This window comes from Colossoma macropomum, unplaced genomic scaffold, assembly GCF_904425465.1.
Source record: "Colossoma macropomum unplaced genomic scaffold, Colossoma_macropomum, whole genome shotgun sequence".
Classification (NCBI taxonomy): Eukaryota; Metazoa; Chordata; class Actinopteri; order Characiformes; family Serrasalmidae; genus Colossoma; species Colossoma macropomum.
Genome location: NW_023494795.1, coordinates 11,404,255 through 11,419,161, shown reverse-complemented (window position 1 = coordinate 11,419,161; position 14,907 = coordinate 11,404,255). Strand labels below are relative to the sequence as shown.

The 14,907-nt window shown below is 41.9% G+C and overlaps 1 protein-coding gene across 8 annotated transcripts in view; it reads left to right on the top strand.

The window, feature by feature from the left end:
* The window catches only part of fryl (furry homolog, like), a 135,926-nt gene that overhangs the window by 112,512 nt on the left and 8,507 nt on the right, over positions 1-14,907 (top strand). For 7 of the 8 annotated variants that reach the window (XM_036581460.1, XM_036581457.1, XM_036581454.1 and 4 more), the window contains 8 exons: positions 10-186; positions 1,463-1,663; positions 2,667-2,849; positions 7,304-7,641; positions 10,468-10,675; positions 12,251-12,400; positions 12,778-12,876; positions 14,336-14,404. In XM_036581460.1, coding sequence (XP_036437353.1) covers positions 10-186; positions 1,463-1,663; positions 2,667-2,849; positions 7,304-7,641; positions 10,468-10,675; positions 12,251-12,400; positions 12,778-12,876; positions 14,336-14,404 — 1,425 coding nt within the window. The remainder of the gene's footprint in view (positions 1-9; positions 187-1,462; positions 1,664-2,666; positions 2,850-7,303; positions 7,642-10,467; positions 10,676-12,250; positions 12,401-12,777; positions 12,877-14,335; positions 14,405-14,907) is intronic. The other variant, XM_036581456.1, reaches the window with a different exon arrangement.

Genomic DNA, 14,907 nt, shown 5'->3' with positions numbered 1-14,907 from the left:
GTTCTGCAGGTGGTGTTCTCTTCAAATGAGGACTTGGATACAGGTGACCAGCAGAACAGCCTGATTCCTACGGTAGAGGAAGTGACACGCGAAGAGGAGGTTCAGGCAGAGGATGCAGGAAGTGAGCAGCAGTTTGGGGTCTTCAAAGATTTTGACTTCCTAGATGTGGAACTGGAGGATGCAGAGGTGAGAACTGACCTGCTGCTGGCTCCCTGGGGATATTTCACATGTTTAGCTATGAATAGAAACAACTTTCTTATTAGTTGTCCTTGGCTTCTCTCTTAATTGAATTGTTTTCAGTAATTGTGAGAGATTGATCGACTCTGTATCTGTTTCTGTGTACTAACATTATTGAACACTGTCAAATGTAGTCAAAGCCTTCTTTTTTCCGTCTGTCTTTCCTCTCTAACCCTTCTGTTGTCTTTACTCTTTTCTTGCCTTCAGGAGTTGCAGGTAAGTTTCTGTGTCAGTCTGTGGGTCATAGTGTTGTCTGTTCCTGCTCATTGACCAGTTTGGCGCCTGCATAAATGCAACGATATTCTTCGCCCAACCTAAAGTGCCACAAAACAGTGCTACAATTCTTAAAACATTCACTATAATCTTAGCAGACAACAGTGCATCCTGTGATGAATGTCCATTTCCTACATTTAGATACTCAGTGGTTTGTGTGCATTTCACTTTTTACCTACTGCTTTATAAAACTCATTGTCAGTTCCATATGGACCTGAGGATCTGCTTTGATTTTTATTAAATGCTTTGCTTTTCATCAGCAAAGCTGTCAGAATGAGGAAGGAAAAACAACACAATTACATTTCCATGCATACTCATGGACTTAAGTCTTAGTCAGTGTATTTTTTTAATTGATTAAAACATGATCCAGCCCTACATTAGCCTGACTGTTCAAGATGATTGTGTATGAATTTTAAATGCTTAGATGGCTCCGCTGACTCTCATGCAGAGGGTTTTTTCAGTACCAAATGTCTGATAACAGCTTTCTGGCATCAAAATAACCACAGGTGATGAAAGGCAAAGGAGTTTAACATCTTGAGATAGATAAGCAAGAAAGAAACACAATTCTGTTTTTTTTTCAAATGGTTAGAAGATCATGTGTAAATTTGGGTGTGTAATGAAGGGGGAGGTTCATGTTATAGTTAAGTTAAACTATACAAGTGTGTATGTAAACGGGACTATAAATGGGCTAGTTATCGCTTTGTCAACTTAGTTGTGTCAGTGTCACTAAAGATTTTGTTATTGTCCTCCTTTTTTTTTTGAAGAAAGAGTGTCTCTTAGTACTTGCATGTTTTTACAGCCTGTTAGGTGTTCCCTTCTGTGCTGATGCTCCTTGAGAGATGTGTCTGTCTGACTTTTGTCCTTTCCTTCCATGAGAAGAAGTGTTTTTTTTATTATTATTATTTTGCAAGTGATGTATTTCTCTGACTGCTGTTCCTGTTCCAACCGTCAGGGGGAGAGCATGGACAACTTCAACTGGGGTGTGCGTCGGCGCTCTCTAGACAGCATGGACAAAGGAGACACCCCGTCATTGCAGGAGTACCAGTACACAGGCAGCACACCCAGCCTCAACCTAACAAATCAAGAGGACACGGATGAGTCGTCCGAGGAGGAGGTACTGAGCGCTAGCCAGATTCTCACCCGCTCCAACCTCGTAAGTCCCCCCTCCGTCTCCGGGGCCCCCCTCCTCAGACGGGGCACCGGCATGGTGTGTCTGTGCGCCAAGCTGGGCTTAGATGCTCTCACGTCCCACCTAGGGGTGGTTAGACGCTTGCTTTTTCCCGTAACCTGCAGTCCCAGTCATCTTCAGACCAATACCCTGCTGCCCAGCCAAGCCTACTGCCCACCTTCAGCCTTCCCAGTATATTTTTTCAATCCGTTCTCACATACCTGCTGCTCCTTTTCATTTTAATTACTTTTAATTTTGTTCTTTGGTGGTAAGTAATGCTCCGGGGCCTAGTAATTTTTCCCCTTTTTCGTTGGTGACTTGCATAGCTGGAAACAATAAATATACAGTCTTAAAATGTTTCCTAATACATATGGTTTGCAGAGGAATTGAAACATCTAACAGCATGATTCCAGTTCAGCAAAACATTTGAAACAATTATAACTGCATGGTCTCCAAGCTTTTAATATACTTGCTCTAACCCACCCTGCTTGCTATGGTGCACTAGCATTTTTGCAGAGCTTATTTGAGCTGACTTTAGAAAGCATGTTGATGCACTAAAAATCTGATCCTCTCAGTGCTTTGGTCTGGAAGCTTGAATCCTCTCCCTTTTCCAACTGCGCCCTGTGTGAGTGAGACTGAAGTATCTCTTCTAGAAGTGAATTGTTTCTGACTGTGACAGGTTGGACGTTACTCTGCTAGCATGCAGCATGTTGAACAAGAGGAATGAAATATTTAAAGATAGAAAACATTTAGTTTATAAATCTCGTATAAGTATATATGCTTGTTCTCAGCAGTATTGAAAAGTTCTAGAAGATTTTAATTCCTGCTTATAACTTGTGTCTGGCCACTGGTTTGCATCTAATATAACACTTTCAACAGCTGACTTCAGAAGTTCAGTCTGAGAGTATTGACTAACTGAATTGACTTTGGTGTTCTGCTTTTTTTGAGAATTACTTGTTAAAACGTGAACCTTTATCCATTCACACAGCTCAACAGTGACTCCGCCACAGATGACGCCACATCCAATCACATGGATTCTCTACAGCAATCCCAGGAGTCTTCCAGTAGTGTCCTAACTGAAGAAGCCACGCCCACCCCACCACTGCCCCGCCCAGACAGCCCTATCCATGAGACCACACATTCTGACAGCAATATCAGCCAGCTGCCTGAGGTGGGATCAATCGGGAGTCTGAATGAATTCTGGTGTACGGGTGCTTTCTAGCTGTTGCTTTTTATTAGCTGCGCTGTTTTGCTGGTGTGTAGCAGGTGCTCCTTTGCTTATCCTTGCAGTTGTCAAAAAGTGTTTAGCCCCTTTGACTCTCTTAACACTTGCTATCAGGGACTGTCGTGGTGTTAGTAAAGCTGCAGCGGTCTTAATAGTGGACCCTAAGGGACACCATCCCTTGTCAGCTGGCTTACTGTGTCCTAACACTGATGCATTGAGAAAGTCTTTTGCTGCTTATTTTCCTGTTTTCGCAGTCATGTTTTTATATTCCTGTTATCTTTGCAATTAGTCAAAAATTAATTGCTGCATGGGTGGGGCTTGCTTATTGGGTGATTTGGGGAAAGATTGCTCTCAGGGATGACATACACCTCAGGCTTGCTGTGCTAAAACATCAGATTGGCCTGAGAAATATGCTAAATATAGAAGTTAACTCTCTGAAAGTCCCATCGGAGACCCCTCATAGTCACTCATGGACCTCCAAGCATGGCGTGAGTATTTGGTTGAAGCTTTACACTGTACAAAGGTCGGGTAGAGCCTGAGGTTTCCTTTATAGTACTAACAGGCTTTGCATTGCTTTCTGTTACATTTCACTAACTCATTGTAAATTAAACTAACCTAACTGGTGATAGGGCTTCCCTCTGTCAGTTTCTGTGTTTATTGTGGAATTGTTTGACCATTTTCAAACAGCAGGGGTGTATGAATGAATTCATGGTGGGGATATATAACAATGATGAACAGTGATGAACCAACCTAGAAAGTGATCAGGCATAACATTATGACCACCTCCTTGTTTCTACACTCCTTGTCCATTTTATCAGCTCCACTTACTACATAGGTGCACTTTGTAGTTCTACAGTTACAGACTGTAGTCCATCTGTTTCTCTGCATACTTTGTTAGCCCCCTTTTACCCTGTTCTTCAGTGGTCAGGACCCCCATGGACCCTCACAGAGCAGGTACTATTTGGGTGGTGGATCATTCTCAGCATTCGCAGTAACACTGACGTGGTGGTGGTGTGTTAGTATGTGTTGGGCTGGTACGAGTGGATCAGACACAGCAGTGCTGCTGGAGTTTTTAAACACTGTGTCCACTCACTGTCCACTCTATTAGACATTCCTACCTTGTCAGTCCACCTTGTAGATGTAAAGTCAGAGCCGATAGCTCATCTGCTGCTGCACAGTTTGTGTTGGTCATCCTCTAGTCCTTCATCAGTGGTCACAGGACGCTGCCCACAGGACGCTGTTGGCTGGATGTTTTTGGTTGGTGGACTATTCTCAGTCCAGCAGTGACACTAAGGTGTTTAAAAACTCCAGCAGCACTGCTGTGTCTGATCCACTCAGACCAGCACAACACACACTAAAACACCACCACCACGTCAGTGTTACTGCAGTGCTGAGAATGACCCAACACCCAAATAGTACCTGCTCTGTTAGGGTTCATGGGGGTCCTGACCATTGAAGAACAGGGTAAAAGGGGGCTAACAAAGTATGCAGAGAAACAGATGGACTACAGTCTGTAACTGTAGAACTACAAAGTGCACCTATATAGTAAGTGGAGCTGATAAAATGGACAAGGAGCATAGAAACAAGGAGGTGGTCATAATGTTATGCCTGATCAGTGTAGTTTTCTTTTTTTTTTTTACAGTGTAGTGTTCGTTTTTTTAATGTTGACTGTTGGTGCAAAAAAGTTGCTCTTAGAGTTTAAAGCTGCTCCTTAATGCACACACGTCTAGTGACCGCATCAGTGGTTCTCAGTCAATGCAGAATCACATGTTCCATTTCCTGCAAAATGCCCCTCCCCTTTGCTCATTATAATACATATGAATAAGGCTCTTCTCTGAATATCCATTAAGTCCATACAAGCTAAGTTCAGCGTACTCGTGCCTCAATATCAGTCCAAGGGCATCTTCTCTTGTCATTCCCCCAGCTCTTAGTGTAATGAGTCCAGATAAAACCATCAATACTCTTACTCATCAACTCCTCCGCCGCTGTAGCTATTCCCTCTAAAAGCTTTCTGTAATTCTAGTCCTGATTTGGCTGCTCGCCACCATGCTCTGTATCGCACTAGACTCTTAAATAGGGGGAAGACGGAAGAAAAAGGCAGGAACTCATTCACTTTGTTATATGTAGTTGTTTTTTCCCCCACTTTCACGTCGTGTCCAGCATTCTTCCAATACAGCTTTCAATAAAACATGAGTGTTGGAGACCATTGCGTACCCCAGCAAAACGGAGTTCGCTGTCACTCATTTTGTGTGATGGGGCTTACAGGAATAACATGCCATTCATCATTTGCCTCTTAAATGTCAAGCATTGGTTCGCGAGTGTTTATTGATGTTGAGCAGTATGGTCAAGTGTTACATTCTTGTGCAGTTTGACCCTGGATGTTTAAAAGATGTTGATTTTTCTAATTTTCTAATTTTATTGCACAATTTCTGCTTATTTGCTGTGTTTAACATATTAGAAAAAAACATAAAATGTGCTGTAACTTTTCCATAGAGCACATTTTATGTTTATTCTATTTTTGTTTTCCAATTCAGCAAATAAACAATAATTGAGCTGTCTGGAGAGGATGTGTTAGCCTCACTTAGAAATGTAGTATTTTCACTTAGAAAATCAACAAAACATACCTTCTTACGAGCTGCGCCCAAACATTTGCATACGACTGTACATCGTGAGGTATTTTTTAATTGTGTTGGAATTTGAAATTAATATCTAACAGTAGCAGCCTTGCAATGGAACTGAGGAACTGCTTCATTTATTTAATTTAACAGAACATATTGAAATTTTCTCAAATTCTGCAAGGCTTCGTTCACATTACCAGACTAAAGTGGCACAAATCTGATTTTTTTTTGCCCTAATCTGACTTAGATCTGATGTTTTCAGGGCTGTGTGGACACGCAAATCTGATCTTTACAAATCCGACCTGAGCCACTTTCATATGTGGTCCTAGATTGGATACGCATCCGATTCATGGCCAAGCGCCCCTAATGTGAAGCTCAGATCGGAATTCATGCGCTTTTTTCCACTGCGCATGCGCCATCATTCATTGTTACCATGGCAACAGTGCCGACCAGACGTTAAAGCCTGTGAACGGTGGAAAAACAACACATCTCACCTTTTTCACCTTTGTCTCGCTCTTATAATGAAGCTGAGAGCTGATCAGAGTTAATCATCTTCTCAGCGAAGCTCGTTCTGCTCGTTAGTTTGTTTGCTGATGATGAACGTGATACATTCACATGACGTTACTGAGTAGGATGTGTGCATGCGAGTCATTTCAGGACGCCAGTTCGTTCACATTAATAACAGATTTGAATCACTTACCTAAACGAATGTGAACCATCGTGTCAGAGATCATATTTGAGCAGAAAATCGGATTTGAGCAATGAGGCTTGTAATGTGAACGTAGCCTAAGTGTTGCAGTTGTGACCTGACTGCCTTGGTAAATTGTGGTTTAAGAGTAAAAACTGTTTCTCATTAACTTTTAGGTTCCATAGATCATATGCATTTTATTTCATCTCATGATGTACAGTCGTATGCATATGTTTGTGCCCCCCTGTGAGTGTAATTCATTACTAGTCAAGGCATGCGTCACTGGCACCATGTACCTTATTTTTGATGGCGGTGGTCTGGAGGTCACATTTGCATCGTAAATGCATAGTGTTAAATCAACTATGTACTTCCATTTATTGATTTCTTATGTTTGCTAATAAGAGCAGTGTCTCTGGAATGGTCCATTTTGCGAATTGCCATTTTTAAGTGTCTCATAGCAGTGGTCAGGATCTGACCTCGGGCTAACTGGCCTAAATTTGCCTTGCACTAAAATGTATTTCTGCCGCTGTAGACTGAAACGGCTCTCTGGAGACTACTGATAGTGCGTCAGAAGTGCCACAGGCAGAGTGGAAATGTGTTCACTGCAGAATAGCATTCTTAATCCTCACCAACTGGTGTGGGTGGGTTGGTGGATGGGAGTTTGTGTGTGCGGTCTTTTGTGCGTATGTGTATACATGTGAAGTGAAGCCACTGAGTTTTGCACTGGTATAAGTATTAAAGGTGCACAATTTACAGGGAGTGAGTAATATTTGGGTTTTTTGAAGTTTATAATTATACATAATTTGTGAAATACTTTTTCATCTAAAGCAATTCTACTGGTCTAAGACTGTCCTGTATAGGCCCTGCCTCATTTAAAAGCATCATAGATGCAGTAAAGAAAATAAAGAAGGCATAATTTGTTGGATTAACTAGCTGCATAATAGTTAGTATGGTAATACTTTGTGGAAGCAATTGTTAGTTAGAGCCCTACTGTTTTTTAACCAACCCTATTAAACCAGCAGACAAGCAAACAAGAGTCAGCTTGTTTGTTGTCTATGTCCTGCTTCACTGCCCCCCCGCACTCTGTCCTGCAGGACGCTACTGTGACGGCAGCGGATGAGCTTAGCAGCAGTGTGAGTGAGGACACGGGTTTCTGCAGTGCCCCCCCTCTTCCCTCGGACCCCCCCGATCTGTGTGACCTGCCTGACTGCTCAGACTCTCAGGACCCTCCTGACGACCTGGACCCAGCTCCCCCTCCACCGCCGGCGGTAGACAGCCCACCGGGGTCACTGTGTGAGGATGAGACAGTGCTGCCCCCAACCGCACCAGACAGTGCCCCGGACTCTGTGTGTGAAGAGGACGTGACACTGGCCCTGAAAGAGCTGGATGAGAGGTGTGAAGAAGAGGAGGCCGACTTCTCTGGCATGTCCAGGTGAGCCAGGGAGGCGGAGCTGGTTTTGTGATGTATGGACTGGGTTTGTATTTGCGCTCTGAAGTCAGGTGGACAGAGCTCCAGATCAAAACATGTATGATATCAAATACCAAAGCAAAGTATTTGTGGCCTTCAAAGCGAGTTTGGTGAAAAATTAGAATTAGAAAAGAACACATAAGAACAAGCTTATTTGGAATTGCTACATTAGTGTATGTGTATCAAAGGTAGTAATAGGGAGTTTGTCCCTCCTTTGCTGCACTAACAGTCTCTGCTTTTCTGTAAGAGCACAAGAGCATTAGGGGGGCCAGGTACTGGACGCTGCGTAATTACTTGTCGATCACAAATTCCACTTCAACTCACTTAAATCACTTAAGCAAACACAGTTCCACCACTCCAACACCTAATGTTGAGGGGCTTTAGACCCCTCTAGTGATGCTTCACAGAGTCACTCACTTCACAGATTATACAAGCTGTGTCAGCAATGGGATCTTAAAGTAGCAGACTTGACTTATTAGAAGAGATACCTGAATAATTTGGACATAAAATGTATATTGGCTGCTTGACTACATTGGGGATAAGAGGAAAATTGCACAAATTATTTATTTATTTATTTATATATATATATATTTTTGTTTGCCGAACGGTCACGCTAATGGTCAGTAACTGTTTGGTTTACTTCCTGAGGCCAAATATCATGCTATCTGCTGTGTTTGGTTCTGAAGCTCTGTTGACTTAATTTTAGGGCTTCATGATGTAGCATTATGTGCAAATACCAAATGATAGTCGTGCAAAAATAGAATGTCTTCAGTGACATTAAGTTTTGTTGATTTCCGAAAGTGAACATAAGTTAAAACATCATCTACAGTGAACAAATTTAAATATAGCACTTCTCTGCAAATTTTAGTGCCTTTCTATTTATTTGCTAAGTTTAACTAAACAGAAAAAAATAGAAAATATAAACTGTGCCTTAACCTTTGCAGAGGCCACATTTCATGTTTTCCCCCCCAGTTTAACTTGCGCAAATAAACAGTAATTGTGCATTGCAGTGTGCAGAAGCGTGTTCTCTGTAGATGTGCCGACAAATTATTTTCTCAATAAATTAACGAGGCGTGTGATATAACTATAGCACCCAAACTTTTGCGTACGACTGTATTAGAGCAGTCACTGTCAACTATATCAGCCATCCACTTACTGAATGATTATTTTGATGAGTAAATAAGTTTTTAAAGAAGGCTGAACAATAAAAATTGACTTGTAGTTGGTATGTCTATCAGTCTGTGTCTTACTGTTAGAGAGACCAGTAGAAGAATTTAAAATATGCATTATCTTTATTCAAATATGCTGACTAGTCATTATTGAGGTACTTTTGGATATTTTTAAAATTGCATAATTAAGAGTAATCAAGCTCTAGTAGACACAGAGTAAATTGGTGGAGGATATGATTAATATTTGTAACATAATATGTAACCTTATCTCTGTGCAGGTGTTCATGAGAATCAGTTTTGCTGTTTGTCAGCCAGGTCAGCGTCAGTCTGTACTGAGGAACTCTGCTGAAACTCTGTCATTCCACACTGAGCATTAGGAGCTCAAAGCTTGATGCGAGTGCCTGAACTGATGGGGAGACTGAGATCCCTTATATACCTATGTGCGTGTCTTGCATACCCTCTATTGTGAGGCTAATTAGACTAATTAGATTAGAACAATGATGGCTGAGCTCATGCTTGGCTCTGGTCCTGGTTAGGGCTTGGCACCAAGACGTCTCCTTGATGGTTGGCCAGCTTCAGCTCTTCAGCTGTGGGCTAATAAGTCCATGTGAAGGTGGGCCAATCCTGGACAGAGGACATTAGTCCCCCAACTGCAGTAAAGATGCAGAAGCAAGACACTGAGCCAGATACTATCAATTATCTGCTCTCCCAGGGGGCGGATGCGCACGCGCTGCAGAGCCCTTTGTCATTGATTAGCCGAGCGAATGGCAGCGCTCCAGCAGAACCTCTACCTCAAAGCAGAGGCACTCACGTGTTCGTGCATGTGTGCGAATGTTCACGTGCGCAGTACAGGAAGCGAAGGCCTATATTCTGCTCTCCCTGTGGTGAGGCGTGCAGAGGGGATCCATCTGACAGATCCAGAACTGCATCCGTGTGCGCTTGTGTGTATAGAGCGGGGGTGGGGGGGGGAGATAATGAACACAGTTTGCTAATGCAGTGCAATATCGGTTCGCAGTGAGTGGGAGAGAGAGGAGGAGAGGGATCGAGAGAGAGAGTGAGGAAAAATAATAGGAGAGGTGGTCAGACCATGTGAGGTGAAAGAAGGAGAGAGAGAGAATTTGAGCTTAGCGGGTGTGAAGACCGCAGAGAAACAGGAAGAGAACGAGAGGCAGTCAAAGAGTGTATGTAGACAGGAGAGGAGGCTACTAGCGAGGATGAGGATGAAGACGAAGACGGTGTCCTTCTCGACGCTCAGCAGCACAGGCTTTAGATACTTCTACTCCGTCTGTTTCATCAGGCTCTTCGGCCCCTCAGGCCTGTAAGTGTGCGTGTGTGTGTGTGTGTGTGTGTGTGTGTGTGTGTGTGTGAGAGAGAGAGAGAGAGAGAGAGGTTTTTCTTATCCTCTGCAGTAGGTCTGAACTGAAACTACACTGCAGAGTGAAGCATCTGCAGAGAGAAAGAGATGAGGATGGGGGAGGAGGGACAAGGGAAAGGGGGTCGGACGTGGCGCAAGCTCCTGATACGTGTTTTTGCTTCAGTGACGTAACTTGTTTACTTCTTGTGATGTGTGTGTCAGAGAGAGAGAGTAGATCTGACCTGTGTTGTTTTTGTGTGTTTGCAGTCAGGACGAGGGCGATGCGGACGGTTTCCCCGAGCTGCAGGGCTCTCCGCCCCCCTCGCCCTTTCTCTCTGCCATCCTGGCAGCGTTCCAGCCCATCGCTTACGATGACGAGGAGGATGCCTGGCGTTGCCATGTCAACCAGATGCTGTCCGACACGGACGGGTCCTGTGCCGTCTACACTTTCCACGTGTTCTCCCGCCTCTTCCAGGTGAAGTAGCAGCATGCTTGTTTGGACTTTTGTAATGACCAGTACTGAGTGATACCACAAACTTGGGGCTGCTGCCTGTCAAAAGTTTTTGGACACTTATTTTTATATGAATGATCATGTTTCCATTCTTACTTAGCAACCAGCATGTCGAAATTCGTAGAAACAATATCACACGTTACACAGTAGGCCTGGGTGATATCTAAAAATAATTTGCACATATGTTATATGAGGTCTGCTGCAGTTGTTTTTAGTTTACAGTTGTTTTTTTTGTTTTTTTTTTTACGCTGAGTAGCAGTTTTTAATGAAAAGCTTTATTAAAAATACATACTAAAAATTTAATAGTGAGTATTCCACCATTTTTTGAAAACTATCTAACCTGTCGTTAATAGTTGTTACAGCACTCATGCGTTCATGAGCTCCTTCAGGTGTAGATTCTTAGTGACGTGTCTGCTAATAGCGCCCCTCGCTGGAGAAAATTGTGACTACAGCACATACTCTGAATGGATGATTTCGAAAGCCGTGCCCACATGCTTTACATATTAAAACAATTAGGTGTTTCATTATAGGGAAATTCAGCAATAGATGAAAAACATGTAGTATTATATTTTCATAATTTGTGTAATTTAACTCCTCTGAATGACCGTAACACTTAAGCTGTGAATTTTTCCTAGACAGTCATACTCTGGGAAGCCCACAGCAGAGACAGTAGGAAATTTACTAGACCATGACAGCTTTTTAAGGCCCCATAATAGCCCATAGTTGTAACGGTAAAAATGAGTAAAACATTATGTATACGTGTTAATTAATATTATTTAGCAAGCTGTTTAAATGTAAATTAGTCCTCTTTAGTTCTCTCAGTTCTCTTTTTCAGAACGTTTATTGCCTTTTAAGCGTCGTCAGTGGGTTACATGTCATAGACAATATCACGTTACATCTACAGGCCTATGACACAATATGAATTGGTATCACACTTGTGCAAAGTGATATGCTTCACAATATTTAGTTTTTTTTATTAGGTTGATATGTTGAAAGAGGTACAAAAGCACTAGTTCTACATTTAAAAAAATCTGAATACAATTAATTTAATTTAGTGTTTCACATGCTGCACTGCTCTGAAGACAAATAATCCAGGATAATTCTCTGCGCTCTTTATGAAATGTTCAGTTGGTCAGTGTTGTGTATATATTGTGATGTAATGTTACCCAGTTAATCACAGTATTGATAAATATCCTATTGGCCAGCCATATTGGGAATAATGCCATAACACACACATTTTATCCCCTTGTTCTGTCAGCACTCATCCTCTAACCTTTCAGCTGTTTAAACTAGCTTTAGGGTCATTTTCAGTGTGTTTGTAACAGTAGTTTGGAAAAGTGTCAAATCATCATTTAGGCAAAACCTGATCTTCACATCAAAAAAGACAATTTGATAAACTTTTGAAGATTTTTTTTCCTTATAACGAGGAATTTACAATTTAAAACGAAGGCTATGTGATCCCAGTGTTTTGATAGATGCTGTATATAGTCTTTTGTGCGTATGTGTCTGTGCAACACTGACTTTTGCGTGTCTGCACAGCACATCCAGAGGAAGTTTGACTCCATTACCCACGCCTCAGTGCGGTTCCTTGGTGAAGGGCTCCAGAGAATGGGAAACCAGTTCCTCAGCTCTCTAGAAGTCATGACTTCTTGCTCTCAGTGCCCTACAGTTCTACTTGATGCAGAGACTGTGAGTTTATCCTTTTGCAATCAGAATCTGTTGGACTATATGGTAGAAGTTGTCGATTTAATTTAATTTGGCTTTAAAGGGCAGCTTTCTCCTGAAGTATTTATAGACAGTATCAGCAACGTAGCTTCATGGCTTTTTTATTATGCTTGAATAGTCTTGCTATAACTTGGTATATTTTTAATGCCTTTTAGTACAGTTATTAAAAACAGTATGCAGTAGGTCAGGGTTAAGTGCCCTCCATATTTGAAAAGTAAATAGAAAATTCTGCTTTTACTTTTAGATACTGTAAAATTTTCTCCATTTCATGTAATCATAGTGTCTGCTTATTATGCACTGACTGCGCTGCTGTGTGTTTGCATTGTCTGTGTGTTCTGCAGCTGGTTTCCTGTGGGCTCTTGGAGACATTAAAGTTCAGTGTTTTGGAGCTGCAGGAGCATCTGGACACCTACAATGGCAAAAGAGAGGCTGCAGAACAGGTGAGTTTTGGGCATGGCACTTAATTTGTGCCATAAACTTCTCCAGGTGCAGTATGCACCAGCAATTCACCACTACCCATTTTGCCCATCTGCTGTAAAGCGCACCTCTTCACATGCATTTGCTGCAAATGACACACCTTCATGCACACTTTAATGCAACCCTATTTATATTTTATTCACCATAATTCAGTATAAAATAAAATTTATGACCTTTAAAAAATCTCTGAATTCTTAATACAATTGTTGCTGGGGAATTCGACCAATTTGTAGCGTAAAAAGGGGTTCAGATGTAAACAGTCATTGTGAGTGGTTTGACGTAAAATGCACTATTCTAGCGAAACCTTACTGAGCCAGAATTGTTCACAGCAGTGGTGATAGGAACCAGGCATCCAAGGCATTTAATGAGTCTTAAAGTTACATAACAGAGAGTTCCATATTACAATATTCTGCCTGATGCCTAGTTTTGATATTAGATTTTGGCCTAAAATGTTCTTGCTTAAGGCACAAATAGGTTTTTTTTATTTAGATTTACCACTATTTTAGGTTTACCAACATTGCATATAAAACCTTAGACACGGTTTCCTCCACAACAGCAACCTCTTGATCCTCTCATTACCAGTGTAAAGTTTCTCTACAGTGCACTCTTTCAAATCAGACCACCCCAAAAAATAAACTTTACATTTTAGTGACTAACTTATTACAGTATTTTTGAAAAGCTGTCAAATTCTCTCTTAAGAGTTTGTCTCTAAACAATTTCAACTTTTTTTTCCAATGGTTTGACGATGACAGTCATATAGAGGTGAGAACAGGAAAGAGTGAGGGGAAAGTAGAGCACATGAGAGAATAAAGCTGACCATGCGGACAGATAAATAGCACCCTGGCGTCTGTTACAGTCATAGTCGAGAGCAGCCATTAAATCATCTCAGGACGTGAGTAGATTTTAGCCAGCGCTGGTTTCCGTTAGCGCCCACCCAGCACTTGTGTTCAGGCACTAAGAATAGCCCCATGGAGCCCCTAAATCAGTTAGCGGGGCGGACACGCCACAGGGAAGTGGAGGAGGGAGAAGAGGGTAGGGAGGGGGGCTGATGAGATAGTGGAGAATTGGAAGATGTTAATTGGATAAGACATAGGCGCTGTCTCTAGAGTATTGAGCCCCGCCTGCCACTGCATTGAAACAGACCCTCTTTTATTTGCCTGATACTGCGCTCTGATCAAATTTACCATACGCATTGACACAGTACTAGGCTTTCATTATAGATCAGTCTTCAAACTTCTGCAAAGACTAGGCTTTGTAAATGCAGCCGTCTCTTCTCCTTATGTCTACACTTGTTACTGCGCATATTGGAATGGCTGGGTCTGCTCTTGTCCTGCTGTGCTGCTGATACTTCCTGACCTGGTCTCTTTCAGCTGACCTGAGACTCACCCTTCAATTTCAGTCTGTCACTCCTTTTTTCCACAGTGGCTGGAGAACTGCAGGAAGACCTTTGGTGATAAAGACAGCAGCCATCGGCCCACAACTCAAGCTCAGGTATTACACAACCATTACCCGTGAAAATAAGGGTGTTTTTATATATTTATTTAGCATTTTTGTTGTTTTTTTGCCTGGTTTCTGAGCAAAAAGATAAGCGAAAGAAAATTCTACTGATACATCTGAAACTTTAGCTTACATATGCAAATATTCGCACATCTACACACTTTTGTGCTTACTGTTTCTCTCTCTCTCTCTCTCTCTCTCTTTCCTTACCCTCTGCTTTCTTTCTTTTTCTGTGCCCTGGGGTCAAAATGGGTTACATAAAGCTTCTTATTTGTAGTGCAGCAGGGGTGAAATGTTTTCTGGTAGATTTGTGTCTCATCTTTCTATAGCTGTCTGTGTCTTTCAGCCTGTGATTGTCTGACCTTCTTGTTTCCCTTTTTCCTTTTTCCTTACTATTCTGTTAGCACCAATATGGAATTCCAGGGTCGATAACAAGTGATAATTAATACCTTAGTAATAAATAAATCTTTTTTCCTTTCCCACATTTTAAAAAAAGG